This window comes from Sphaerodactylus townsendi, linkage group LG04, assembly GCF_021028975.2.
Source record: "Sphaerodactylus townsendi isolate TG3544 linkage group LG04, MPM_Stown_v2.3, whole genome shotgun sequence".
In the NCBI taxonomy this organism is placed as follows: Eukaryota; Metazoa; Chordata; class Lepidosauria; order Squamata; family Sphaerodactylidae; genus Sphaerodactylus; species Sphaerodactylus townsendi.
This window is the reverse complement of record NC_059428.1, coordinates 40,848,923-40,876,627: the sequence shown is the minus strand read 5'-3', so window position 1 is coordinate 40,876,627 and position 27,705 is coordinate 40,848,923. Positions and strand designations below refer to the sequence as shown.

Below are 27,705 nucleotides of genomic sequence, written 5' to 3'. Positions count from 1 at the left end.
TAAAACGTAACTGAAGTAGAAAAAAACCCTCCAAAAACATCCCAAAGTAAGACAGCTGTATGTAATGAATACCTTAATTTAAACCACTAAGTGGAGGAGAACCATATTAGGACAATCTTGAGGTAGTGAAACTGTGAATTTCTCATCAAAGCTGTTTTGACACATTTACCTTGTTCAACACACATCATCAAACTGTGTGTTGATCAGGAGCAAATCTGGATTATATCAAATATCTCAAACCACTGCTAAACAAGTCTGAAGCTGCCTGTTAGTCAGCGGCCCAATCACAGCTGAGCAGAGGATCAGCTGGGAGTCGGGTTCTTATTCTGATTTCTCAGCAAAATAGTTACATAGTGAAGTCACAAAAGGGACATTTTCCCTCCTGTCCAAGGTGGGCAGGGACTGAAACAATTCTTTTAATGCCTGCATTTCAAAGGAGATGGTATAAAGAGCTAATTTCTCTTTCCTCCCCCCCAAACTGGGTCAGGATATATGAAATGCTTTTAATCTCTGCATTGTGAAAGGGACGGAGAAAGAGCTTGTTTCCCCTTTCCCCCTTTTCCAAATGAGGAAGGACAGATGCAATTGGATTTGCCAGATCTTGGCAGGGAATGTGGAGGAGGATTTGGGGAAGGACAGAGACAGGTGGGAATGGCATAAAGAGATGTCAAAATGTCATTTCTGGCAGAAAAAATGAAAATGATATCAGCATGTCACATCTAGAAATCCCCTAATTAACCATGATAGGAAATCATGTCATGGTCCCAAGAATATATATGCCCCAGCAAGATAGCATAGTGGGCAATGCATGAAGTCACATCACTCTGCCCCAGTATCTACAGAAGCATGCAGCTGTCCATATCTATTCTCAGACTCCTTTCAGGAACCTTGTCAGGACTCCAGACCAAACATACATGCATAATGAATCTGAATTCTACTAATGCAGCTGGGGCTTCAAGGATAAGACACCCAGAGGTGGGATCCAACCAGTTCTCACCACTTCTCTAGAAGTGGTTATTAATTTTTTCTGAGTGCCGAGAAGGGGTTACTAAAGCAACCTCCCTGTCCAATAGGAACTGGAGGTGCGTGTGTGCGGCGGCGCCACTGTTTGAATCCCACCACCATCAAAACCTATTATTAAAATGTTTTGATCCCACCACTGAAGACACCCATGGGGGTAAGTAAGGGAAAATATCCTCTGGTAGGAGAACATTATACCTCAAAGCATAAACCCTGAACATAATCTATCCCAACCCTCACAACCTCTCCAAAAGTATGTAGAACAGTGTAGAGGTAGAATAACTTTGTTAGGTTTTTTAAAGTGCCTACTTCGCTCAGTCAAGCAAGAGTTAACTGCTGAAGTCACATGACTGGAATCACATGCATTTCTGCAAAGAGCTCTCTGTTTCTTCTTCCAGCAAAAGAGAATAGACAGACACACAGGTACAGATAGACTGAACAGACACCCAGACTGAGCACTTGCATAGATAGAGTTTGCTGTTGCTGTAGTTAGTGTACATTTATTTTGTTATCTAGTAAAGTTCTACAAAACAACACATGCATCTCTGCTGTCCTATTATTTGCTCTGCTAATTCTTTGAAATGCAACAAACTTCCTCCCTTTCCTTTGTAATATGGGAAGATTGGCTAGCCAGTCACTGGTCTGACAATGAGGATATTGGATTATTAAGCTTTGTGCTATTGGCCAACACTCTAAATTCTAGTAAGCTCCCACCATGCACTAAAAAAGGCAATGGGAATATAGCCCCTTTTGCTGGGGAACACCAAAACACTTCACCTGTGGAGTCCACTGTGCCAAAACCTCTGACTGAGTCCTCTGTGCAGGATCACAACTAGGGCACATGCAGAGGAAGCAACAATAACCAGAGGTTTACTTATGAAGCAACTTTCTTTGCAAATGGGAGAATTGCATCCTGATGACAAAATTAGTTCCCCCACAAGGAAAATCCAACAAATAGGTGTCGAAGGTACTACTAGTCTGTGAGCACTCACTGAGAAGGAGCCTGGAGAGATTGGGTAAGGCATAGAAAATCTGTGTAATCTTTCTCAATACATCAATCCCCCAATGAGTACTCCATTGCAGGCTTTTGCAGCTACTAACCACAGTGCATCACTGGAAGCCTACAGAATACATGTGCTTGTGATGATTCCACCCTTCTACATGTGACATACGTGAGAAGACATTCCCATGGCTTCATCATTCATGTTGCTCTCTGACTTGAGACAAGTTGGCTGCAAGTTCTATTCTTTTCCCAACACAGTTATTTGGGGTGTCAAATGCAGAGGCATCGCCTTCCAGAAGTCACTTCCACATCTCACAGGAGTGGAGTCGTGCCAGCATCTCCCTGTGTGTTGCCCACTGAATCACTAGGTGAATCACATACCTGCTGTCAGTGACCTTACTGTCAAAGTGTCCATTCTCCATTAGCAATCTGCCTCCCCACCCCATGCTTATCCTTTACAAAGTAGCCTGATCTCATCAGATCTCAGAAGCTAAGTAGGCTCAGTTCTAGTTAATACTTGGATGGAGACTACCAAGGAATACCAGGGTCATAATGCAAAGGAAGGCAATGGCAAACCACTTACGAACATCCCTAGTCTTGAAAACTAAATTGGCTGCTGCTTGATGGCACTTTGCACACTCACATGTGTTACAGGTATGAGTTGTGAGGAAGCATTGGAGCCACAATGGGACTCAAACCATTCTTGAGGAAAGCCTGTTATCTAGAGGTTCTACATGCAGGCCTCTGGATTAAAGAAGCCTATGATGGGGGAGTTGCAGTGGACTCTTCCTGGAAGGCTGCTAATGCATTGTGTATAAGACAGAGCAAGGAATGACTCACATGCCACCATCTTGGTGTTAATGCCATCACCATTGGTGACCTTTACCATGGCTAATGTGTCATTGGATCCAAAATAGAAGTAGAGCACAGTGAGTGGAATGGGACGTTCCTGGCTTCCTCCTCCTTGGCAGTCCACTGACTCCAACAAAATTCTGTTTCTGGGGCTTAGGAGACTCTTGTGAACAACATGGAGGGCAAGTATCAATCAATCAAAGTAAGGTAGGAGGGGGCAGCGGAAAATAGAAGTGCCATTCCATCAATAGATGTGCTATTCAACTAAGGGAAGTGCCAATACAGCAGGAGACCCTCTGTGGATTCAACCCAGGCATTCTGAGGAATGGAAAGGAATAGCACTGATACTCTTGACTTTGTCTAATGCTCTTATTTGTGGTTTTGACTTTGTATGTGCTGGAGCATAGGAATGTGGTTACACTGTGGCTGTTTTGTCAACGGCAATCTTAATGAGCATGTCCCATGGAATTTACTGTCATTTACTTCTGAGTAAACATACAGTGAGTGAGACTGCATGTTGCACTGCTACTATGTGGAATTGAACTTGGGTTCCTCGCCTGGTAAGACTACTCTTCGGCCTGGTCGCAGTTCACATCATATTCTGTGAGTGGTTAAAGTCCATGGGTCAAATATAGAGAGGAGAAGAGGAAATTTTGTGGCAGTCACAAGATATGCAGGTGGGAACTTGGCACTGTATGCCAAATGTGATGTAAATAGTCAGTATCCTGTTTGGGAAGCCTAGAGGTGTGTCAGAGCCTGTGGTCATGTTGTGTTTAGCCATACCTAAGAGTCTGTTGGAAGTTCAAAGGAGACTGCAAAAGCGTCAGTCTCACAGTGACTGTCTAGACAGGTGCAACAGAAAGCTTTGTTCCCTTTCTTAGTTGTGAACAGTGGCCTTGTTCTTCCGGGGCCTTCCGTATTTGGGGAAGGTGCCATGGACTTAGAAGTGACACATTTGAACCTGCACATTTAAACTTAGATTGGTTTTTAGAATTTACTGAGACAAATTCTCCCGTGTTTGGTGAACTGTCACAGAATGACAGATGGAAGGAAAACAGAAGGGCTGGTTTAAAGGGCCTGAGAAATAATGCCTAAGTATGCCTTGCATTTAGTGAACAAAGTTCACAGTGTGCAGCAAAAGGTCACCAGGCATTCAGGCATTCTTGGCTCCCTCACTCCATCTGAAGGAATGTACCAAACATGCTGCTTGGTATTTCAAGGTTGCTCCTTTCCAAAGTCATATGAAAATATACCCGGAGAAAACAGGAGGAGAAGGAGGAAAACATAACAGGCACGTTACTGGCCTCATGGCTTCATTACCGTGATCATCAAATGTTCACTAAATTCAGCAAGACATTATCAGGAAAGATAGACAGTATTAAAGTCTTGCTACCTTTCATCAGGACAGGCATTTATTTGTTTTATTTGTGTGGCACTTTCAGGGGGCTTTACCTACTGTGTCCTATTAATTCCCTCTACCAACCCCTAAAAACCTCAGGTCTCAGAGACTTGAAGTGGTGTTACTGACATCACAGGAATTGAGGCAGTGTGTATAGGCAAACTGTAAAGAGGTGCCAGTCGCACAGAGTCCCTGACTCCTTGTTGACCTGAAAGCTCTCTGAATTACTCCAGTTGAGGCAACTGTCTCAACTGACAGTATGCAGGATTAGGGCTGTGAAATTCATGTTAAGCCACACAAGTTACATAAAATATGAAATCATCAGACTATTTCTATCACAAGCTGTAAGCTTGATATGTTTGGGGGAGCATTAATGAAGCTGGTCACCCGGCCCAAGACATCAGTAGAAGAGGTTGGATTTATATTTCTCTTTTCTGTTTAAGGAGTCTCAAAGCAGATTACAAACTCTTTCCCTTCTTCTACCTGTAGAAGACACTTTGTGAGGCAGGTGGGGCTGAGAGAGTTCAGAGAGAACTGTGACTGGCCAAAGATCACCCAGTAGGCTTCATGCCTAGAAGTGGGGAAACAAACCTGGTTCACCAGATTAGAATCTACTTCTCTTAACCACTACACAACAGTGGCTCTCAGTTCATGGGAACGCTACTCAACAGCTGTCACACTTTAAAAAACTCCTCTGAATTGGCCATTAGGGGTGTCTCACACTTTATAAAAGTCTTAGGCTGATTCCGCATGGATGAAAAACAGCGGTGTGAAAATGGTGTGAAAACAGTATAAACCCTTTTACACCGTTTTAAACCCTTTTACACCATTTTCACACCATTTTCACACTGCTTCTTTTTGGCCCGTGCAGAATCAGCCTTAGGCTCTACAAAAGACACTGTTGCCCATGAAAGCTTGTATAAATTATGAGTTTTTAAATGATCTTTAGAATACTAAGAATCTTTTGTGTGTGAGGGTATGTTTAGTTGGCAAACATTTTTTTTTGCCATAGACTAATGTGGCTACCCCTGTGGTATTATTAAGTGTCTCATTTGCTAGAAAACCGTGTTAGTTGTGTGTGTAGATTTGTAATATGTGATGATTGTGTAGATGCTAGGAAGGAACTGTAGATGACATGTACATGGAACAAACGAAAATTGAGTTTCTGATCCTTCTGTAGATCTTTCTTTTTTTTCACTGAGACTTGGGGAAGATTGTGTGTGTGTGCACGCGACTTGCGACGCGACGCGACGTGCGCACGACGCCAAGACGCAAAGACGCGACAGCATCTATCAAGTCACAGCTGACTTATGGTGACCCTGTATGGTGTTTAAGGCAAGAGACTTCACTGTTGATTTGCCATTGTGCACATTCGAGTGGTCTGAGAGAGTTCCGAGAGAACTGTGACTGGCCCAAGGTCACCCAGAAGGCTTCACGTAGAGGAGTACAGATTACCATAACCAAATTGCGTGAGGGATCCAATAAGAAGTGCAATAGAACTAGGGCTACCAAAATTAAAAATAGCACAAGAAAAAAATCAGACTTTATATGTCAAGCAATGCAGAAAATGGAATTACAAAAACAGAAACCAGTGCAGTAATAGTAGGATAATAGATCCAATGATAGACAAATACACAGTGGCATAGACTACTTCCTAGTTCTTTTTATAAAATGCCATCCTGAACCATTCCATTACAATATCTCCCTATTACCTTTTCATGTGACATTCTAAAAACACAGTTCATATTTATGCCTTCAGTGTAGGTAGTTTGTACTGTGTAATGTGGAAACTTCCTCTCAGGAGCCTCAAATCCAGAGGCTTATGGTATGCCAATAATGCACCTGTTTGGGCATATATATGATTCAGCCATTTTAATAAACTGTGTGGATCAGTGATGCCATCTAGTGGTCAGTACTAGTATTCGTTGTGAATTTATCAAGTTGGCTCAACTCTGGCTGATCAAATATTTTTAGAATACAGTCTTGCTCTGCACATGCATTTGTCAGTAGTTTCCCATAACACTGGTTAAAATTTACACACATGTTCTTGTCTCTCCAATTACACATTTTCACCTACATTTACAGATTGGCAGAATGGATAATTGGACACGTTAAATATTCTTTCCCCAGCATTCATTCTGAAGCTGCAAGGTATCTTTTATAAATACAGTTATCTATGTTGTATTTAGATTTTTTCTTCTGTGATATGTGGTGTCAATCAGATGGCCAGAAGATTGTAAACTCTTGTCATACATGCCTGTAAAACAGCATGAAGTCTGAAATTGTGGGATTCAGTGCTCTTAATTAAGCAAACTCCTTTGTATCTCATCTCTTTCTCTGCTTTGATTTGGTTTAGCTGGAGCTCTCCTTCCAAGAAGCTTTCTTGGCCCCTGGAACATGCAAGCAATTCAATACTATTTACTCAAGTTTCAGCCTTGTGGACTCCAATCATCCATTTGAAAAGGTCGAAATAAGAATTGCTTCGTGGCTTAGAGGATAATAACGGGTTGTAGATCCAGCACAGTTTGTAGAACATTGATGTGGTTTCTCTCTGGGTTTGCCAGCCACAAGATCTGTGTTGGTGGTTTTTTTTCAGATACTGAGTTTCCTCTGTTGCTTTGCACTTCCAAGGACTTTGTAACAGCAGCAGCCTGTGAGGTGTTTTTGCTGAGTGTGTATGGGGAGCCAAATATCCTTACACATTAACATCTGACACTGCCTTAATACTAAACCAGATCATTGATCGTCTCAGTCAGAACTGTCTGCCCTGATTGGAAGTGACTATTTGGTAGAAATCTTTCGTGCTGGATTCTTTTAAAGGGAGATGCCAGGGACTGAAGCCGGAATCTTTGACTGAGCCGCAGCACCTTCCCATTGTAGAACAGTGGGAAGGCAGTGGAGGGAAGGCAGTTGCTAGCTCATCACAACGCAGGCACATGACTGTCCAAGTATCCAGCACTAGGCCACAAGCCTTTGCTGCGATCTTGGGCAAACTTTCATAAGGACACTGAGTTCCCATTTTTCCTCAATTGCTGCTCAGTAGCAGAAGCCTGTTGTCCTTTGGCAAACTACCCTGAAGCTGCATGACTGGATTACTACAGTAACTAATTTTATCCAAATCCGAATAATTTATTAACGGTCATCGACCAGAACAGCAATAACAGAAATACACAATTCAGCAATAATGAATCACGAATCAAAGATAGTACATAGTACAAAATATATAGTCAATATTGCTGACTGAGGGGATGTTCGCAGGAATTAAATAATTTATATTAAAAAATTTTCTGTGACTTATGTTTAAAATCCCGTTACACCTAAATTGTGATACAATGGATACAAATACAAAGATTGGAACAGTGATAAAAATTTAGGTATAAAAGGCCCCTACAGTATTGCAAAAAGGATACTGGACTTCCGGCCAAGTTGTCTAAAAATTGAACTGATCTAATCTTCCCTTCCCTTGACAATTCGACCACAGGATATCTCTTTTTGTCTTTACAGATGAGTGCACAGAAACGTGCCATTTTCCGGGTGGTTTAACTAATTTTACCCCTCGGGTAAAGGTTTGTGTATCCCTGCAACCAATCAAGAGAAATGGATAAATTAACCAACTGTTGAATTGCCTGTTTAAAAACCCAAGACCAATCCAATTAGCAACTGCTAATTTGGGCATTTTTAAAAACGAACAGCTGATTCATCCATGCCAGCTGCAATTGAATAATCTCAGACACTTTGTACCTGTTAACTGGATTGCACAAACTAGTTGTGGTTGATAGTCTTTCCAGAGAAAGGCTGATTCATATATTATGACATTCACAGAATATGCAGGATTTCCCCATAGGCCAAACAGACCCCCACATACGCCCAGCGCGGGGTCAGAAGAAGGACACGGGGGGAGACTGAAGCTCCCTTTCCACGTGTGCTGTGTTCCTGATTTGAATTGGACAGCTCACTTGCAGGCATTTAGGAAAACCCACAACTCATGTCTGACTGTTACACAGGACAGTTGAGAATTAATTTTTTCTTTATGTTTCAAGCCTGTATGTCGAACAGCATTCTTCTTACAGTAGTAAGTTTGAATGTAGAGATGGAGAGGCAGATAAATGGTATTGTTCATAAACAACTTTAATTTAGGATTCCTAGTGCTTGTTTATGAATTCATATTTTTGAAATTAGTATTAGAGAGATTGTTAATGTTTTGTTTTCTTTTTAAACACATGTAAGGTCTCAAAAATATTGGTTGGTATCAATCCTGCTTACTTGGGTGCTGTGTGGTTTCTGGGCTGTATGGCCGTGTTCTAGCAGCATTCTCTCCTGACGTTTCGCCTGCTCTGTTCCTGGCATCTTCAGAGGATCAGCCACAGATGCAGGTGAAACATCAGGAGAGAATGCTTCTAGAACACAGCCATACAGCCCGGAAACCACACAGCACCCAAGTGATTCCGGCCGTGAAACCCTACGACAATACATTAAATCCTGCTTACCATTTTACATTCTAAAGCATTCAAAAAGTTATTTGCGTTGGCTTTAGCCTAGATTTTAACATATGCTTATCACAATGAAGAGCACAATCATCTAAGGCTTTCCATGGAAGTGAATTGCTCCACACTTAGAAAACATGCAAAATAGCTCCCCAGTTCAGAATTCTTGAAGAAAGTTGGTTGGTGCAAAGACAAAGTATGGATATTTTATTTCATGATTTATAAAAAACTAAAACATTCTTCACTTTTTTAAAAGGAAGTTGTGTCACACTTATCATGTAGTGCTTTTCTGCACTCCTTAGTTCTTTGAGTGGCAAGAAGTTCCCCATGGGCACAACTACCTGGGCCGGGATTTTACTGATTCACCACTCCTGCTGCTGACCTTCAGTTTGTCCCTCGGGTTGTTCCTTCCAGGTTGGTTCCATTATGCTCCTTCCAGGTTGGTTCCATTATGATCCCAGAGAACCATTTCAGATAGGTCAGGGAGCTGTGGCAGGTAGGTGGAGTCAGGGAAGTGCTTCCCACTAGCAGAAATTATAATGGAGCTCCAGAGGCGAAGCTACAAGGGGACCAGGGGGTCCGCATTGCACAAGGCGCTTGCCTGGGATAAGCTTAAAGAAAAAATTCCAGGTTTTTTTGTTTTAGTGTTTTTTTTTCAGTTTGTGAGCCTGCAGAGGCAGTTGGTTCGCCTAGCAGCATAGCGCCAAATTTCAGGGTATCTTTAGGAGACTCTCCTTATGATACCACCCAGGTTTGGTGAAATTTGTTGGTTTCAGGGGGTCCAAAGTTATGGACTCCCAAAGTGGGTACCCCCATCCCCAATTGTTTTCAATGGGAGCTAATAGGAGAGGGGGGCTACACTTTTGAGTGTGCATAACTTTGGACCCCCTGAACCAAACTTTACCAAACCTGGGTGGTATCATCAGGAGAGTCTCCTAAAGATACCCTGAAATTTTGGTGCTGCTAGCCTAAAAACTGCACCGCCTGCAGGGCAAAAAATGAAAACACTAAAAAAATACAAAAAACACAAACGAACATTGGAGTGCGCAAAACTCAGATTTTGCACTGGGCTCCATTTTTCCTAGCTACGCTTCTGTGGATCTCCAACACCATGTTTTAATAGAGTCAGAAGTCATATATTCACAGCAGTGTTAAAAGGAGTGCATGTGGAGGTGGCTTTGATGCAGTTCAGAGGTGATATCTGCATTGGGGGGGGGGGTGTGGTTGACAGAGACTGTGTTGTCACACACTAACTATCTGGAACATGAACAGCCCAAAAGGTCTGCAGCAGAATTGCAGTTCATAAGGCAGACATACTGGAGCCTTCCTAGGAACAGACACACCAGAGGGGGACACTATGTAACAGTTATATAGGAGGAACTGGTTCTCCATTGATCATCATTCACCTTAAGCATCTGAATTAGACCCATGATGAAAGTGCTGAGGGTTACAGCAAAAAAACACAACAAAGCAAAACAAAAAAAGCCAAGTCTTAGTTCATCTGCAGTGCCATGCCTCTAGGTTAGAAATGCACACACAACAAAAAGTGTGACAACATTTTTTTCAGCGTCTCTAGTATTTTTATTAATTCATTTACCTTTTTTGGCATTAAAAAAATTAAATACAAGGCTTTAAAATCAGCCTGACTTACACTATTGATCTCTCAATCTTATAGCTAAGGTGAGAGATCTAGCAACTGTATTAGTAACAAATGTTTTAATATCAGCTAGTGCATCGATCATACGCTTACCTGGCAGGGGAGACACCATGTCTGAGAACAATGGATACTTTGCAAGTTTTCCTCAAGCCAAACCCTTGATATTGTATTTATCTAACCTGTGAGACTAGGCTTTAAAAGTTCTAGTCTTTTGGCCCAATAAATACCATTTGCCTGAAATGCTCTCCTCCAAAACAAATGTGGGGTTTTTTTCAGGATGTTTTATTCTCTGGAGCTTTTGTATTGTTGAAGCAAACGTGCAAAGGCATAAGTTTTTTACAAGATTGACTAGTTTCCACTTAGTCTGTGGTTTCATTTGAAAGTTTTTGGAATCCAGTGGGCCTTATTTGTCTGGGAGGTTTTTAGCAACAGTAAAAATAAAATTTGAGAAAGGAAAGAAAAGAAATGATCATAGGGTTTGTAAGGTTCATGAAGGGTACATCATGTCAGGCTAATTTAACATTCTTTTCCAAGACTATTTTGTTTGGATAAAAGGAAAACAATGCATCCAATCTATTTTGCATTTACTAAAGTATTTAGTGAGCACCTTGCAATAAATCATTATTCAGTATTCAAAATGGAAATGACATGTTTCAGAACAAAGTCTGCATATGGACTGTGACGTGCATAAAATCACCCAGCAGGCTTCATATGGAGGAGTGGAGAATGAAACTCAATTATCCAGATTAGAGTTCATCATTCTTAACGACTACACCAGTCTGGCTTTCCTGCCTGATTCTTTTAATTGTAGATGCTAGGGATTGAAACTTGGAACTTCTGAATGCAACACTGATGGTCTATCACTTGGAATTAGCATAACAAAACAGGTTCCTAAAATACTGTTGCATTCTCATTTATGAATTCAATTTGTACACAGTTATTACAATGGGGGCATCTCAGATTAAACTGTGTTTAATTCCAGTTTGTTCAGTAGCACCATCCCCAAAGTGGCAACTTTATTCCTGCAGAGCACCTTGAAGACTAGGGCATGTGTTTGTTGAAACTGCTTTTGCCACAATGACAAGTTCACTACCTGCAGAAAGGAAGTGGGATGAGGGACCCTTTCTGCAGAAAGTGAAAGTCAATAAAGAAGAGGTGAGGAAAGATGAGGTGGAGAGGAAGAGAGAATGGAGTAGTTATGCCCCCTCAGACTCAGCAAGGAAACCTGCCATATGCAGTACCTGAGAATTTTATCTGTCACTTTCAAAAACTGAATTGTTAATTTCTACCCTTGAATGTTTTATTTAATTAACATTCAGTATATGTATGGGGAGGTCACTGAAGTCATCCAGTATCCATCCTCCTTATGAAATTTAGATATTTTTAAATAGTAGATTTCCTCCATTACCACACAGAGAAGCAAAAATACTTCACCCAAGTGTCTCCCATTGTAACTATTTTGTTGTAGGCCTTGTAGGCCTCATACTTGTTGCAGGCCTCATACTTTTTCTTGAAATCCCAAAAGGGATCTCCTAAGAGGTTTGGGCTTTAAGGATATTAGGGCAATTCAACCAGATGTACTGCATCAGCAATGAAGTACATTCATGAACTTTTGAACTAACTTAAATTATTGATTGATTGGTAGATAGAACTTTACAGAGCAATATATGAAAAAGAGCTGCTGCCTCCAGTAGTTTACAGTCTAAATTAGATAACATTTAGTGGTTAGTTGTGTTGTTTTCCTTAGCCTGTACCCTGACTTTTCCCTGGTACCTGAAAAAGTAGCCCTAGTCCCACCCTTTTTGACATGGCCATTTTAGAGTTCCAGATGTTATTGCTAAGATATAACTTTTACACTCTTAGTTAGATATTCAACTTTTTCTTGGCTCTATGTAGCTCTGCCTTGATTCACCTCTGCTGTATATGTGCTGAAAGAGCACTGGAAAGTTTCATAAAATACCAGATGGACACATCCACTTTGTTTTCACAGCACTCAACTGCTCAATATCCTACATGAAACAGGTTTCATTCCAACAAGCCTTTCTATGAAATTCAAGCTCAGCTTTTGGACTGTTGTGGTTTTTGAAATATCATACTTCTTTCAAGGACTTTAACACAAAGAAAAATTCAAAACTATTAGGCGTTGCTAGGTTTTCTTATACCTAGGTAAAGAAAAAACCCCACAATGTAGCCAATAGTACAACATTCTGAATCATTTTGGTTAAAATGTAATATGGCCTAAGATATGGCTTATCCTAGCCATGTTCGTTGGCAAACTAAGGATACATTGGTTGAACCACTCAAAAATATATTAAAACCATCTGTGTCTGGTTAAATTTCAACTTTATTTTCAATTACAACATAATAATAGTGCTTGAGAAGAAAAGTCCGTTAGCTTTTGCATGTACCAGAGGAATTCGGCAGCCCCATTATTTCCTCATCAGGATGGCGGAAGAAATTCCAACAAAAGTAATCTCAAAGATTTATAGGCTTTATGGTGGTGTTGGCAGTTGGCTGACAGATCCTCTTAGAAGGCCAAGGAGAAACAGACTGGGCTTCAGGTATGAATCAAGCTGGCTGCTGGTGGCAATTGTGTTTTGCATTTCAATGAATGATGTGAACAGACGTTTTTCTGGACATTCCCACTTCCAGATACATTTGAAGTCCCTTTGAACTGTACTCAACTGCCTTTGAGAATATATTAAAACTGCAAAGAAACAGGACAACGTGTTGTGCTTTTGGTTTTCTCTGGGAACTAAGAATCAGCCAGCCCTATGTTACTGTTTGGCCTACTGTATGGATTCCTTATTCATGAAACTTGATGTTAGAACAGAAAACAGAACTGGTGTTTTCCAAGTCAATGAGATTTTAATAGCTTTCAACAGGACAGATTTAACAAAAAAAATTGTATAACATAGGTAATGAATGGGAACAATTGGTTGTGGTGGGTTTTCCGGGCTGTGTTTATGGAAACAATGTTTATATTTTACACCCTTTCACATGAATTAGAATCAAAAACTTTAGTCATTCTTGTGTATAAGTTTATGTTGTTGCCAGTCCACTGTAGTATACTGCATGGTGCAACCTGGATCATACTGCTGCAGTGTTTTATAGTCTTTTATACCTCATAGACCTGTGTACATTGTCAGGTACATAAGAACATAAGAAAAAGCCTGCTGGATCAGACCAGAGTCCATCTAGTCCAGCACTCTGCTACTCGCAGTGGCCCACCAGATACCTTTGGGAGCTCACATGCAGGATGTGAAAGCAATGGCCTTTTGCTGCTGCTGCTCCTGAGCACCTGGTCTGCTAAGGCATTTGCAATCTGAAATCAAGAAGGATCAAGATTGGTAGCCATAGATCGACTTAATAAATCTGTCCAAGCCCTTTTTAAAGCTATCCAGGTTAGTGGCCATCACCGCCTCCAGTGGCAGCATATTCCAAACACTAATAACGCGTCGTGTGAAGAAATGATTCCTTTTATTAGTCCTAATTCTTCCCCCCAGCATTTTCAATATATGCCATTTTCAAGGTATATTTTACTTCAGCAGCACCTTGATGAGAGATTACAAGAGATGGTTTGTTATGCACAGATTAAAATGAACATAGAAACTGAGAGAGCAATCCTACACAGGTCTGTTCTTAACACTATTCAGAGTATGTCTGATCAATGGGACTTACTCCTAGGAAAATGCTCTTAGAACTGCAGAGACAGTAATACTCTGTCAGCCCATTGTCCCATCTGACTAGCAGAGCTTTGTTACTTAAGATTCTGGATATGAACATTTCTGGGTATGACTCTGGAAAAAAATTGCAATAATGCAGTTATTTAATACAAAATGTTAAAATATCACAAAAATGGTGAGCAAGCGAGAATGTATGACATTCATTGATGTGCAATTGACAACAGTGAACACACCAGACTGGATCCTGTCTAAAACTTCCGTTCACGGAAGTGTGACTTCTCCACCCCTCCCCTCCCACTGCAGCCCAAAGTTACCCTTGTTGCGGAATAGCAGACCCCCTCCCCCCCGGAACAGCATGAGGAAGTAGGGCTGCTGAAGAAAGGGAGAACTGGAAAAATCACCTCTCTTGTATGAATGGATCTTTTTGACAGGATCTCACACATTGTCCTCCAAGTTAAACCTGCATTGGATTTATCAAAACCATTATGGATTTCAGTACCAAAGGAGTCCCCCACCCAAATTTCAAGAGAAAGCTCCTCTAATGTATTTTTAGCTGTAATAGTGCCACCCTAAGAAGAGTTGCATCATTCTAGGCCCATTGACTTCAATTTACTTAGAAGGATTTAACTCTTCTTAGTTTAGCACCGCAAAGATTTTCCCTCAGCCAGTCAGGATGAAATTATCAAAAATTGTAGCACCCAAGTGAGCTTTCTTTTATGTGCTATTAGAGTTTTCCTTGCAGAGCAAATACTGGAACATTCCAGAAAATTTTGAAGCCATGGGAAAAAGATGTGTGTTTTGAGGGGAAAGCAGAGATGGGGGTAGACATTTGGGTGAAAATTGAAATATGTGCAATGCTGACTTAGCTGCATCCCCAGTTTCAATACCGGGATAATGATAATATTGATATAGCTTACAGCATCATAGAAATGCCTACTATTTATTGTCCTGTTTTTCTCCCTGCTGGAGGACCCAACGTGGCTTACAGCATCAGTTTTAATTCTTTCATTTTTATCTTCACAACAACAACCTGTAAGGTATATTAGATGGTGAGAGGGAGTGATAGGTCCAAGGTCAACCATTCGCCAAAGGTCTGACTCTCTAACCGCTGTACCACACTGGCATCATCATTCTTTTCTAGGAACAGGAAAGTAACTGTAACTTCCCTGCTCTCATGCTTTTCTCTCAGGAAAGCAAAAGAGCAACACATATGAGACCATTTTTTTCAACTTGGGTGCCTCCAGGACCTTTGTTTCCCTAATTCCAGGGTTGGAGGGAGTGCATGCACAAGACCAGATTTCTTCTTTGCAATGGAAAAAAAAATCCACTTTCCAATAAAAATGGCCTTAAATGGCAGGAGGCTCTTTCAAGACAAATATTGCAAAGACATGTTTCATGGCTTGAATATTTCCCCTTGGATTGGGATGTGGGTTTTCTAACGGGCAATAAAATTAATACGAAGCAAAGAAAATAAGAGAGCCCACTGGCCTTTCCCTCGCTTGGACAGGATCATCAAAGTACAGTGCATCGAAATACTGTACATGGCACAGATTTAGGCGCAAGATACAAATGTCAAGATTGCTTTGCTTTCCTGAAGGAAGATCAGCCATAAAGCAGCATGAAAGTGAGGATTAAGAAAACACAGTGGATGTTGCATCAAAGGGAGCAGAAGACATGCCAGTTTCATGTTTTGCTAGTTTTAGAAAGAAATGTGTAAGGAAATATTTTATGGCAGGATATCAGCCCATAAAACCATGGGAGCATAGCAGGCAATTACGCACAATAATAATATTAAATGACTTTTATGTAGCCCCATACTTAAGCATTTTAGAACTTCTTGATATATGTTGGATTTAAGAATAGAGTCCTAAGGTTAAGATATGGGTTGTGATGTTTTCCTAAGTGAAAGGTCCTGTATTTTGAGGAGGAACTAACAATGAACAATACCAGCTTTTGTTCTTGTCTTTGGGAATTGGTTCCCAAATACAGAATCTGTTGTAGGATCTGAATGGGGAGTCTGAGAAAAGTAATTCTAGGTCAAATCCCCACTACCGTCTTAGCCAGGTTTCAGAACACAAACTAACCAGGTTTGAGGGACGACCTCCCCGGTCGAATCCCCACTACCGTCTTAGCCAGGTTTCAGAACACAAACTAACGGTCGTTTGTGTTCTGAAACCTGGCTAAGATGGTAGTGGGGATTCGACCCTAGATGGGGGTGTTCTCCGATGGCTACAGATGGCATAGATGATGATTGGCACTGATGTGTCTACAGTAGTTCTATATGTTGGCAGGTAGGGAGACATATTGTTGTGCTCCACAAAGCATGTAGGATTGTGCTGATGTGCTCAGTCCTGTGGTGGCTGAAACCATAGCTGGGTTGCCAGATCGAGGTTGGGAAAGATCTTGAGATTTGGGCTGATTCCGCATGGGCCAAAAACAGCGGTGTGAAAACGGTGTGAAAACAGTATAAACACTTTTACACCGTTTTCACACCGTTTTCACACAGCTGTACTTGGCCCATGCGAAATCAGCCTTAGAGATGGGGCCTGGGAGGACAGGGACCTCAGACCTACAATACCACAGAGTCCACCCTCCAAAGCATCCATTTTTTCCAGGGGAACTGATCTCTGTGGTCTGGAATTGAGCTGTAATTCCAGGAAATCCCCAGGCTCCACCTGGAGGCTAAACTACAGCAATTTGCACCAAAAAAGGCTGGCAGTCACAAGACTGGATATCTTATAAAAACTTAGAAATACATTACTACTATAAACTTTATTACTATGTATGAGGCAAATCTCCTCTCCAAAGCTTCAACACAGTGTACAATTGTGTGGGACTTGTTCTTCAGTCTCCACTACGACACTTAAATAATATCAGTACAGTATACAAAAATGTGGGACTTATCTTTCAGCCTCCACTAGCACTTAAGTAGTATCAATATAGCATACAAAATGTGGGACTTGACCTTTAGTCGCCACAAAGACACAGAATGAGGATCCTTGGCCTGGAGATCTAAATCCTTTAACTTTCTTTAGGACCTTATTGATGGCATAAATGGAATTGGACAGAAATGAAATGAAAACATGAGGGGATGAACAAGGGTTTATGAATGGGGGAGGGGGTTTACCTTAAGTAGGCAGTCTCCACTTTTAAGGAATTAGCTATGGAGACAGAGCAAAAGGGGGTAACTGAAATCTATAATCTATTTATACATGGATTGTCCAGACAGAAACTCTTAAATAAGGAGGCAGTTGTACAATTCATGTATTTTATTAATAACAAAATTATGAAGAAGCAAACAGGTTTTGAGCATACAGACACACACAGCATACAAGAGCTAGCTAAGAGAGGAAGGGTGGACGTTGGATAGGGTTTTAGAGATGGGTGATAGTTACCAGTCTTGCAGAGAGGGACATCCAGTGTAAGCAGCGCTGAGGATGGAAATGGCCAGCATTACCAGAAGCAAAAGGGAACCTGCATACAAGTGGGGATGTGCACGAACACGAACCCAGAACACAAACACTGTTAATGGCCAAAGGGTCAATATTTATGCTCTAAAATGGGTCTTGAGGTAAGCTGAAAGAAAAGCCAGAGAAAATTACTTGACTGCTTTTCTGGGGTTAGAACAAACAGAGAGGAGATGCTTGATGGGTCATCAGGATTCAAGAGGATTCTTGAGCTATTCTCGTGAATACTGATTAATAGCTTTGATGGATACAAATTAGAATGTAAAATGATCTGCTCAGAGCATTAATTAAATCACCTTAGGGTGAGGCAATGGAGATTAGTTATCCCATTGTTCAGTCAGGCACACCTTTGGACCATTGGAAAAGTACAGCTTCCAACCATCTTTCTACCCCAGCTGTGTCACGCAAGATTGATCCCAAAATTCTCTGAGAGGCATCCATTTGCGGGGGAGCAGTGCCTTGCTCTTATGCCAGTTCTTGTTTCCCATTCAATTTATGGCATCCTTTAGAAGGGGAGTGATCTGGCCTCTTACCGGGAGCAAGGGGGAGAAACCATTGCTTCAGTAGCAGGACCATCTGAGGGATGGTTGGAATCTTTGGTCTTAGTCCTCCAGTAGTACTTCAGACAGACACCATGGGCTGGGGTTGCTCAGAATCTACATCTTGGGAAAGGTGTAGCAGACCCATTCAAGGTCTCAGCCTAGGAGTTTTATCACCTTTGTCCCTACAGCCTTCCAACAATGCTGGGAAGATAAAGAGGAACAGCTTGGGCTCATTTCATTTTTTTGTGAGGGAATCTGTTCCCTTTAATGTCCTAATTTTGTTTTAAACTGTTGTTATGAAGTTGTAAACTATGTTGGGTGCCAGTGGCAAAAAGGCAGAGCATTAATGCTCTACATAAATTTTTAAAAACCCATAAAAACTGGTTTAAAAATTAACAGCCCAATCCAGAGCCTTTGGCGGCTGGAGCCATACCCCCTGTGGTGTCACCTTGCTGCTCCCAGAAGACTTCTCAGTGGCATAGGTAGGCAAAATAAAAACAAAACTTACCTACCACTAAAAAGCCCTCCATTGGGCTCAATGGACATATGCCACCAAAAGGGCAGTGTAGGTCCAAACCGTGGTCTGGTAGATCTTGTTCCTAACTGTGTGTAACAGACTTCTCTCTGTGATACACCTCTGAAGATGCCAGCCACAGATGCAGGCAAAATGTTAGGAACAAGATGTACCAGACCACAGTCACACAGCCCAGAAAACCCACAGCAACCAGTTGAATCCAGCCATGAAGGCCTTTGACCCTACGTTTAGTAGTAGGTTTTTAAGAATGTGTCATTTCAAGTAGGCTAAAATTTTGCTGTGACCACATTTAACAGTTTCACATGGCTTGCTTGACATCTGCAGTTAGTTGTGGGTTAAACATTTAGTCTGTTCTCCTATCCATTGACCACCTCCATAGCTATCAAACAGCTTTGCACCTTCACAGTAGTTATTTTAGAAGATATTTGTTTTCTTTTAGTGGTGGTGTTTAATTTCTTTGTCTTGTGGGGGCTTTTGCATCTATGCAGTATGTGAGATTGATTCCACCTGGGGGTGAAGATGATCCGGTTGTGTCATTAAATGATTTGAAGGAGGAACTTCACTTCCCAAAAAGCTGTGTGGAAATGCACACAAGCAAAATGACATTGACACAATTGAAAAAAAATTAAAAAGAAATTACTGCATATCTGATATATTGAGCTTCTTCAAAAAAAGAGCAGGAACCATAAAGATTAACTAGTAACGAAAGCAGCAAGGCCGTCAGTTTCCTTCTGTGATGGCAAGCCGGTTACTGATGGAAGTCTAGAATCTACAGACTGAGAAAGGCTGGTTTCAAACATTGGGCTGAAACTTTTTTGCTCTCAAGGAAACACATCAATAGTGCCATCCTAAGCAGTGATACATTTCCTGAGTTGATTGAAATCAATAGGCTTAAAAGGGATTAACTCTGCTTAAAACTGTACTGCAAGCTGTCATTGTCACAAGCAGGTTCACTGGTCCTAGTACTGTCTGTTCATGGGAAAGCAAGTGTCAGTTGAATGAGAATCCTCATCCCCTGACACTGATCCATAATAGAATTCCATTTAAGATGTAGTGCAGCTTGTACTGGCTTATCCTGAAATACATGCCAGGAGAATTAGATGGTGTGCAACCCATACATCTTTAAGCATTTCTATACCCCTGATTAAAAATTAAAAATAGGACCCGTTCTCACGTTCAGTTTAGAGACAGAGTTTGGGGAGTACAAATGAAAATCTGTTGCTGTACCACTGTAGCAACACTCCAGAATGTCCCATTCTTGCAGAACACCTATTTGCTCGAAGGAAACATCAGCCTACCAGATGTGTGCTTTGACAGCTTTGTGCCATATATGACCTCATATGCCATAGTTGATTTGGCAGCATTGATTCTTTTTTTTTTCTTTTTCTTTTTTGCAGGATATGGCTGTGCTGCTAGCACCAACCTGGCTGTTGGTGATGGTTGTAACCATTTACATTGAGCTACTGAGATCAACTCAAGCTGGTGCTTATTATGGGATCAAGCAGATGCCTCCACAAGTGCCTCAGTACCAAGCCCTCGGACAACAACAAATACCTCACATGCCACTGGGCAAAGATGGTATTCCACTGCAACGCATGGGCAAGGAGGGGCCTCCACCCATGCCTTATGGGAAAGAATACGTGCCTCAGTTTTTGAAAGAAATCCCACCACTCCCTATGCTTGGCAAGGAGAGGATTTCAAAGAAACAGAAAGGTAATATTGGCAAGAAGTGAATATTTTCTTCCCATTCCCTCCTACTTTAGTACATGTGTACCACCTCAAAATATTTTATTAAAACCTAAATGAACCTTGAATTTGTTCATTTTTTTTAAAAAAAATGGCTTTGATTCTTTCTTATATATCTGATAAAAGATCACATTTTTTCTTATTGTAAGGAATTGCTTTTATTGCTTTTTTCTTCCCTTCAGGACACTTTTTTCTTTTTAGATCCTTAAAGGAAATTTTTCACTCCATAAACGTATTTAAATTTAATTAGCCAACCAATTGACTGGTTAATCAATTACTTTAAATACCGGTAGGTTCACTGAAACACAGACTATTAAAACAGGAGACTAATCCTTATTTAATCCTAGATTTTATAAAATCAAGATCAGAGATTGTCAAGATGTCATTTAAAATGGGTCCTAATGTGAAGATTTCACAAAGGAAGGATATTCAATACAGGATAAACAAAAAAATTATTAGAGAACTACATAGTTAAGTTCACTAAGAACAACTGTACAGTGTACTGAAAAATCTTAACACTGATTCATAGCCTTGCTCTTCAAAAGCCAAGACTTTAAAACTATGTATAGGTCAGTTTGATTTATCAGCATTTTGAACCATTGTTCTTGGAGCTGAACAATGGCTACAACTAGACTCCCTTTGGGTAATTGTTATGGAAGGCTGTCTACTATTCCTGTTTCCATATCAAACAAACAAACAAAGAACCTTATTTGGCATAACAATATTATATACACAAGTCCACTTGACCAAATAGAGGGAAACTAAAATAAATGTACAGAAAAAGAAGGCTTATGTTCAGGATTTGCTCCTAGAGTGCTGTTTCATATACAAATCCAAAAATTTGGCGACTGCATCGTTTCTGTCACTACTGTCCAACAGAAAGGTAATCTTTTGCAAGTCAGATGCTTACTCTTTTTTGAGTAGCAGGGATGACAAGTATTTGACTCTGGGTACAGCGTAGAGTGGACAATAAAGCAAAATATAATCTATAGAGTCTACACAGTTCCCATTGCATATGCATAGCCTTTGGTGCAGAGGCGTGCCTAGGCAAACTGGAGCCCTGGGCAAAACCTGAGTTTGATGCCCCCCCCATGGGCGGCCACCCTCCCCCACCGTGATCAAACAATGATTTTTTCCACCAGGTCGTTTCAAAGTCACCATCACATTATAGAACATCCCCCAACTCACAAATCTGGATTTAAAAAGAGAATCTGGGGAAATGTAGAAGGTGCCTGTTGTCAGGGGTGCAATTATTAAGATAGCAGCACCAAAATTTCAGAGTACCTTCGTGAGACCCTACTGATGATACCACCCAGGTTTGGTGAACTTTGATTCAGGGGGTCCAAAGTTATGGACCCTCAAAGGTGTATCCCCCATCTCCTATTAGCTCCCATTGGAAACAATGGGGGATGGGGCACTCCCTTTGGGAGTCCATAACTTTGGACTCTCTAAACCAAATCTCACCAAACCTGGGTCATATCATCAGGAGAGTCTCCCAAAAAACCCCTGAAATTTTGGTGCTGCTAGCCTAAATTCTGCGCCCCCTGCAGGCCAAAAACGGAAAAAACCCTAAAAATACAAAATCCCACACAAACGAACCTGCAATTTTGTCGCCCACCACAAGGTGGCGCCCTGGGCAGCTGCCCACTTTGCCCAATGGGGGGAACGCCTCTGCTTTGGTGGTAAGGGGTTTTAGTGAATCTCCCTGTTGATACAGCTGATGGAAGGACATTGCAACAGGCCAACATCATTGCTCTATGGCAGGGGTAGGGAACCTGCGGCTCTCCAGATGTTCAGGAACTACAATTCCCATCAGCCTCTGTCAGCATGGCCAATTGGCCATGCTGGTAGGGGCTGATGGGAATTGTAGTTCTTGAACATCTGGAGAGCCGCATGTTCCCTACCCCTGCTCTATGGAGACTGGGCACGGTTATCTGGTGCAGGTATTGAGCCCCCTTATTACCAATGTAAGTGATACTCATAGCTAAAGGAGAGCAAGTCCTGGAAGCCTTTTCAAGTAGAATCTGATGTTCCTGGTCAAACAGTTTCCATATCTGTTTGTGGGAAACATCCACAATAATAGCTATCCATGTTCCTATGTCACAAGTAGTTGTGCCATCTATACAGTTCAGAAAAGTAAATTCAAACTACTCTCATGACCCATTCAACAATTTTTTAGATTTTGGTTGACTTTCCCACATTTTGAAATACAAAACAACATATAGTGCAGTCCTAAGCCGGCCTACTCAAGTCAACTCAGTGGTGCTCATCCCCAGGAAGCTGTTCTTAGGGTTGCATAGTTACATACATGCATTACAGGTGTCCTCTGTAATAAGAATATGTCGGGCAAATATGTCATTGAAGCTGCAGAAAATTTCCATTTGGGATATGAAACAGGAGGTGTAGCAATGGCAGTGTGGCAGTGCTTTGGAATACATTGTGATGCAGAAACTCTAGTTGGCTTTTTCTGCACTTCCAGCTAACCCATTCAATATATTAATCAACCCATTCTGCTTGCAAGCACCCAAGTGATTTCAATTATGTATCACATATTTATCTCTGTCTTTCTCTTTTTGCTTTATGAAACAGAAATCCCAATAGCTGGGTTGAGAGGTGAACGTGGTCCTCCTGGGGAGCCTGGACCAAGAGGGCCTACTGGACCTCCAGGGATACCAGGACATGGAGTGCCAGGAGCCAAAGGAAAACCAGGTCCTCAAGGATACCCAGGGATTGGAAAACCAGGAATGCCTGGAATGCCAGGAAAACTAGGAGCAATGGGGCCTCCAGGACAAAGAGGCGAGATGGGGCCAAAAGGAGAGATTGGACCTATGGGTATTCCAGGACCTCAAGGTCCGCCAGGACCACATGGACTACCTGCAATAGGAAAACCAGGTGATCGAGGTTTGCCAGGGCAACCAGGACCAAAGGGTGAACCAGGAATGAAAGGACTGCCTGGAATACAAGGTCCTGCTGGTCCAAAAGGAGATAAAGGCATTGGGATTCCAGGACTGCCAGGATTAAAAGGTCAACCAGGTTTGCCTGGCCCCCTAGGTCCTGTTGGACTTCCTGGAATAGGCAAACCAGGACTGATTGGTTTTCCAGGCCCACAGGGACCTACAGGCAAACCTGGGCTTCCAGGGAAGCCAGGACCTCAAGGGTTAGGTGGAGCCCCTGGAATTCAAGGTCCTCCTGGCCTTCCAGGTATAGGAAAGCCAGGTCAAGATGGAATCCCAGGTCAGCCAGGGTTTCCTGGTGGGAAAGGTGAGCAAGGTTTGCCAGGTTTACCAGGGCCTCCTGGAGTACCTGGGATTGGAAAGCCAGGTTTCCCTGGTCCTAAAGGTGACCGTGGCATGGGTGGTATTCCAGGACCACTTGGGCCTAAAGGTGAAAAGGGGCATATGGGGCCACCTGGAATGGGTGGGCCACCAGGAGAGCCAGGTCCACCAGGGTTGCCAGGACTTATGGGTCCCCCCGGTGGTATGGGATTCCCAGGCCCTAAAGGAGAAGTTGGAGTTATTGGGCCTCAAGGGCCACTTGGTCCAAAAGGTGAACTTGGCTTACAAGGTTTTCCAGGAAAACCTGGCTTTCCTGGGGAAGTGGGACCTCCAGGTCTACGAGGATTACCAGGTCCAATTGGACCAAAAGGAGAAGCCGGTCACAAAGGCTTGCCTGGTCTACCTGGTGCTCATGGACCTATGGGGCCCAAAGGAGAGCCTGGAATCCCAGGAGCTCAAGGCCATCAAGGCCCTTCTGGAATTCCAGGCATAGCAGGACCCAGTGGCCCGATTGGACCTCCTGGGCTTCCTGGGCCTAAAGGGGAACGAGGTGTACAAGGTCCACCAGGTCTTCCAGGAATGGGGAAACCTGGTATTGCTGGGGCACAAGGGCCGCCTGGAAAGCCTGGAGTGATTGGTTTACCTGGCCAACCAGGTACCCAGGGACCTCCAGGGCCTCCTGGTCCCCCTGGCCCCCCAGTAATAATCCAACCCACACCACCAGCAATTGGGCAATATTTGCCTGAGATGGGCCCAGGCATTGATGGAGTAAAGACTCCACACGGGTACAAGGGGGAAAAAGGCAAAAATGGTGGTGTGGTCTACGAGATGCCAGCTTTCACAGCCGAGCTCACCACTCCTTTCCCACGGGTGGGAGTGCCTGTGATGTTTGACAAGCTCCTCTATAATGGCAGGCAGAATTATAATCCACAGACTGGCATCTTCACCTGTGAAATTCCTGGGATTTACTACTTTGCCTACCATGTTCACTGTAAAGGAGGGAATGTCTGGGTGGCTTTGTTCAAAAACAATGATCCATTGATGTACACCTATGATGAATACAAGAAAGGATTCCTGGACCAAGCTTCAGGGAGTGCTGTCATTCAGCTGATGCAGGGAGACAGAGTGTATATCCAGATGCCATCTGAACAGGCAGCAGGACTCTATGCCGGGCAATATGTTCATTCATCTTTTTCAGGATATTTGTTGTATCCCATGTAAACCGAACTTTCGGACAAAACGAAACCTCTTCTTTTCCCTCTCATGCTTCAAATTTATACCATTGAAAGATGCATTTAATGACTGTTTTGGATCACCGTGTACAATAAAATTACAGCTTTAAACATTATGTACAGCTTGTGATAAGAAAGAAATTATGGCAATAAACCCACCGGGAAGCTGTTTGCTGTACATAGAACGTTTTGATATTTACCTGCTCCATTTCACCAGGTAACACCATGCTAAGGTTCCCAACAGGTATTCAACTACTTTTTGTTTTCTAAAAATGTTTGAAAAAAGAAGCAAGAGGAGGTGGTACAGTAGAAATTATTTTTCTAGAAATTTTTCTAGAAATAATTTTAAAATGCAGACAGAAGTACAGTCAACTATCTTGCAAGATAAAACAAATTTCTCCTTGTCAAAAAGTCATTTTCTTTTCATGCAATATGTTGATGAAGAAGAGCTGCACTACAGTCAATGGAAAACTGTTCCAAAGCTTTTTCTAGCAAGCATTAGCTCATCTTCCTAGCTTCTGGAATATTTTTAGGAAGCCAAATAGATATATGGGAGCACAGAAAATCAACAGCATTCCCAAATAACTTTATGCCAATGTAATGTAACAATTCCATCCTAAACCGTGTTACACTGTTATACCAGACTTTGTATAATGCGGTTTAGGAATACATAATTAAATCTGTTATATGAAGGCAGTTGATTTTAATACAGTCTAAGCTGCAAGATGCTTGCTGTTGCCTCATAGTTGGTCAATATATTTCTGGAAATCATTGCTGGGAACAGTAAGGCTTCTTTAACTAAGGTATAGTATTTGGGTCAACATATGGGTGTGTTCTGGCCACAGTTAAGTTCTTCTAACTCTTAGAAGCCATTGATTTTAATTAGAGAGTGATACATGTGTGGTTGACTGCCATTGAAATCAATTAGATACAAAGTGCTTAACTTTGTCCAGATCACAAGCCCTCTCTGTGAGCCGCATTACTACGTAGCTTGGACAACACTCCCCAGTCTCCTGAGTCATTTTTGTTGGATTTAGAAGAAAGTGCCAGTGGTTCTGATATGCTAAAAACCAAAGCTGCTTATTCATGTAATATCTTGTATGCCCACTTATAAAATGGATAAGATGGCTGAGTGATAAGGCATATTGGTGCCTTGCTTAATTTTTGCCTGCAGTGCCCTGCAAATTAGCTGCATAAATTCAACACTGTCCATAACCCAAAACCAAACTGAGTTATGTGAGACTTATTCCCAGGCAAGCATGCATAGGAGTTCAGCCTTAAAGGTCAGCCCTAAACAGTTATGCCTTTCCAATTGATTAGATTTAGAAAAGTAACTCTGTTTAGGATTGCAGTGTTAATGTAGAAATCACCTTCAAAAAGTTAGTATTTAAGTTTTATTCATAATTACATTTGCCTGTGAATATGCACAGACTACAAATTATTCTGTATATGGTAGTTATAAAATACCATAACCAAAATCCAGCAGTCAACTCTGCTTAAAGCCATTACTCTTATTCAACATGGATACAGACACCACAGCTGTGGCTATGAAAACATAACTGGCCAACAAGTGATAACCCTGCAGATTCACCATTTAATAGAGGGATTCACTTCTGTTCCCTCCAACTAAATGACTGATTGACACTATCATTAACTTTCTAAATGCACATAGCTGACCCAAAATAATAGAGTCATGCTGGTAGCTGCTTAGGGTATCAACATTCAAGAAGTCCTGGAATGCCCAGGAAACCCTCAATGGGAATGTATTACTCAGAACCTTGCAAAAACAATGTCTGGGGGAGCAATAGCCCACTCTTTTGATTTCCTCAAAGGCAGTCCTCCTTACTTATGGAACGGGAGGAAGGGCTGCCAATGGGAATACACCTCCCTCAAATGCTTTGCCCTATAAATTAAGATTAAATTAAGATTAAATGTTGCTCAGGGCAGCAATAAACTGGAGCCAATTCTTGCATTTACAGTACCTGGTTGCACAAAAGTTTTACATGTAGTAATACCTGCACAAAAGCCTGCTTCTATGTGTGTTTTCCTCCTAGTTAGACTGGAGTGAGCTCAGACAAGAGGTCTAAGCATGTCCCACTGTTTGCTGGATTGTAGCCTATCTCTGACAATGGTGCTAATGTTATAGGGAAGAAAAGAGTTGCTAATATTTTTGAAACAACAACCTGCACATCACACTTTTTTGTTGTTAGGTTTCAATACTGTCACAAGTTCCAACACATTTTAAGTATGGCTCCCATATTTAACTGAAACAAAGTCTCTTCAAGCCAGCCACAATACGGACTGAAACTTGCATTTCTTTTATTTAAATACAGAGTTTAATGCAGTATACCATCAGCAGAAGACTGCAATGCCTGAGATATGGTGCTAGAAATAAAATATTTTATAGAGCATTGGGAGCAATGGGCCTTTTATGAACCAGGGCTTCCTTGGATCAGTTGCTAGGATATATATGAGAGAAATGAAAAATAGCAAATAATTTTGTATTTAATTTTTTGTACTGATTTTAAAAGAACTTATTAAATGTCTTTTTAAAATGTTTAAGCATATTTATTTCTTGTCATTTTATCTGGGTATCCAAGAATGTTTCTCGCTGCTTTCCCCCAAATTAGAATAATGCTTTGGGGCAACCACTGGGAGAATGGCTGTGATATCATAGAATGGTCTAGCCCTGCTTTCATGTTCCACGCTCTCTGCAGCAAGCAAATCTCTATTTCATTTATATACCACCTTCCCCAAAAGCCGCTTACATCATTTCCCTCTCATCCATTTGATATTCACAACAACCC

At 41.7% G+C, this 27,705-nt stretch overlaps 1 protein-coding gene across 1 annotated transcript in view; it reads left to right on the top strand.

Moving 5' to 3' along the window:
- The window catches only part of COL8A1 (collagen type VIII alpha 1 chain), a 32,241-nt gene extending 4,784 nt beyond the window's left edge, over positions 1-27,457 (top strand). Inside the window, exons 2-3 of the mRNA XM_048495142.1 lie at positions 20,043-20,358; positions 22,981-27,457. Of these exons, the coding sequence (XP_048351099.1) occupies positions 20,046-20,358; positions 22,981-24,887 (2,220 nt within the window). The 5' untranslated portion in view covers positions 20,043-20,045 and the 3' untranslated portion in view covers positions 24,888-27,457. The remainder of the gene's footprint in view (positions 1-20,042; positions 20,359-22,980) is intronic.
- Positions 27,458-27,705: the final 248 nt, after the last annotated feature.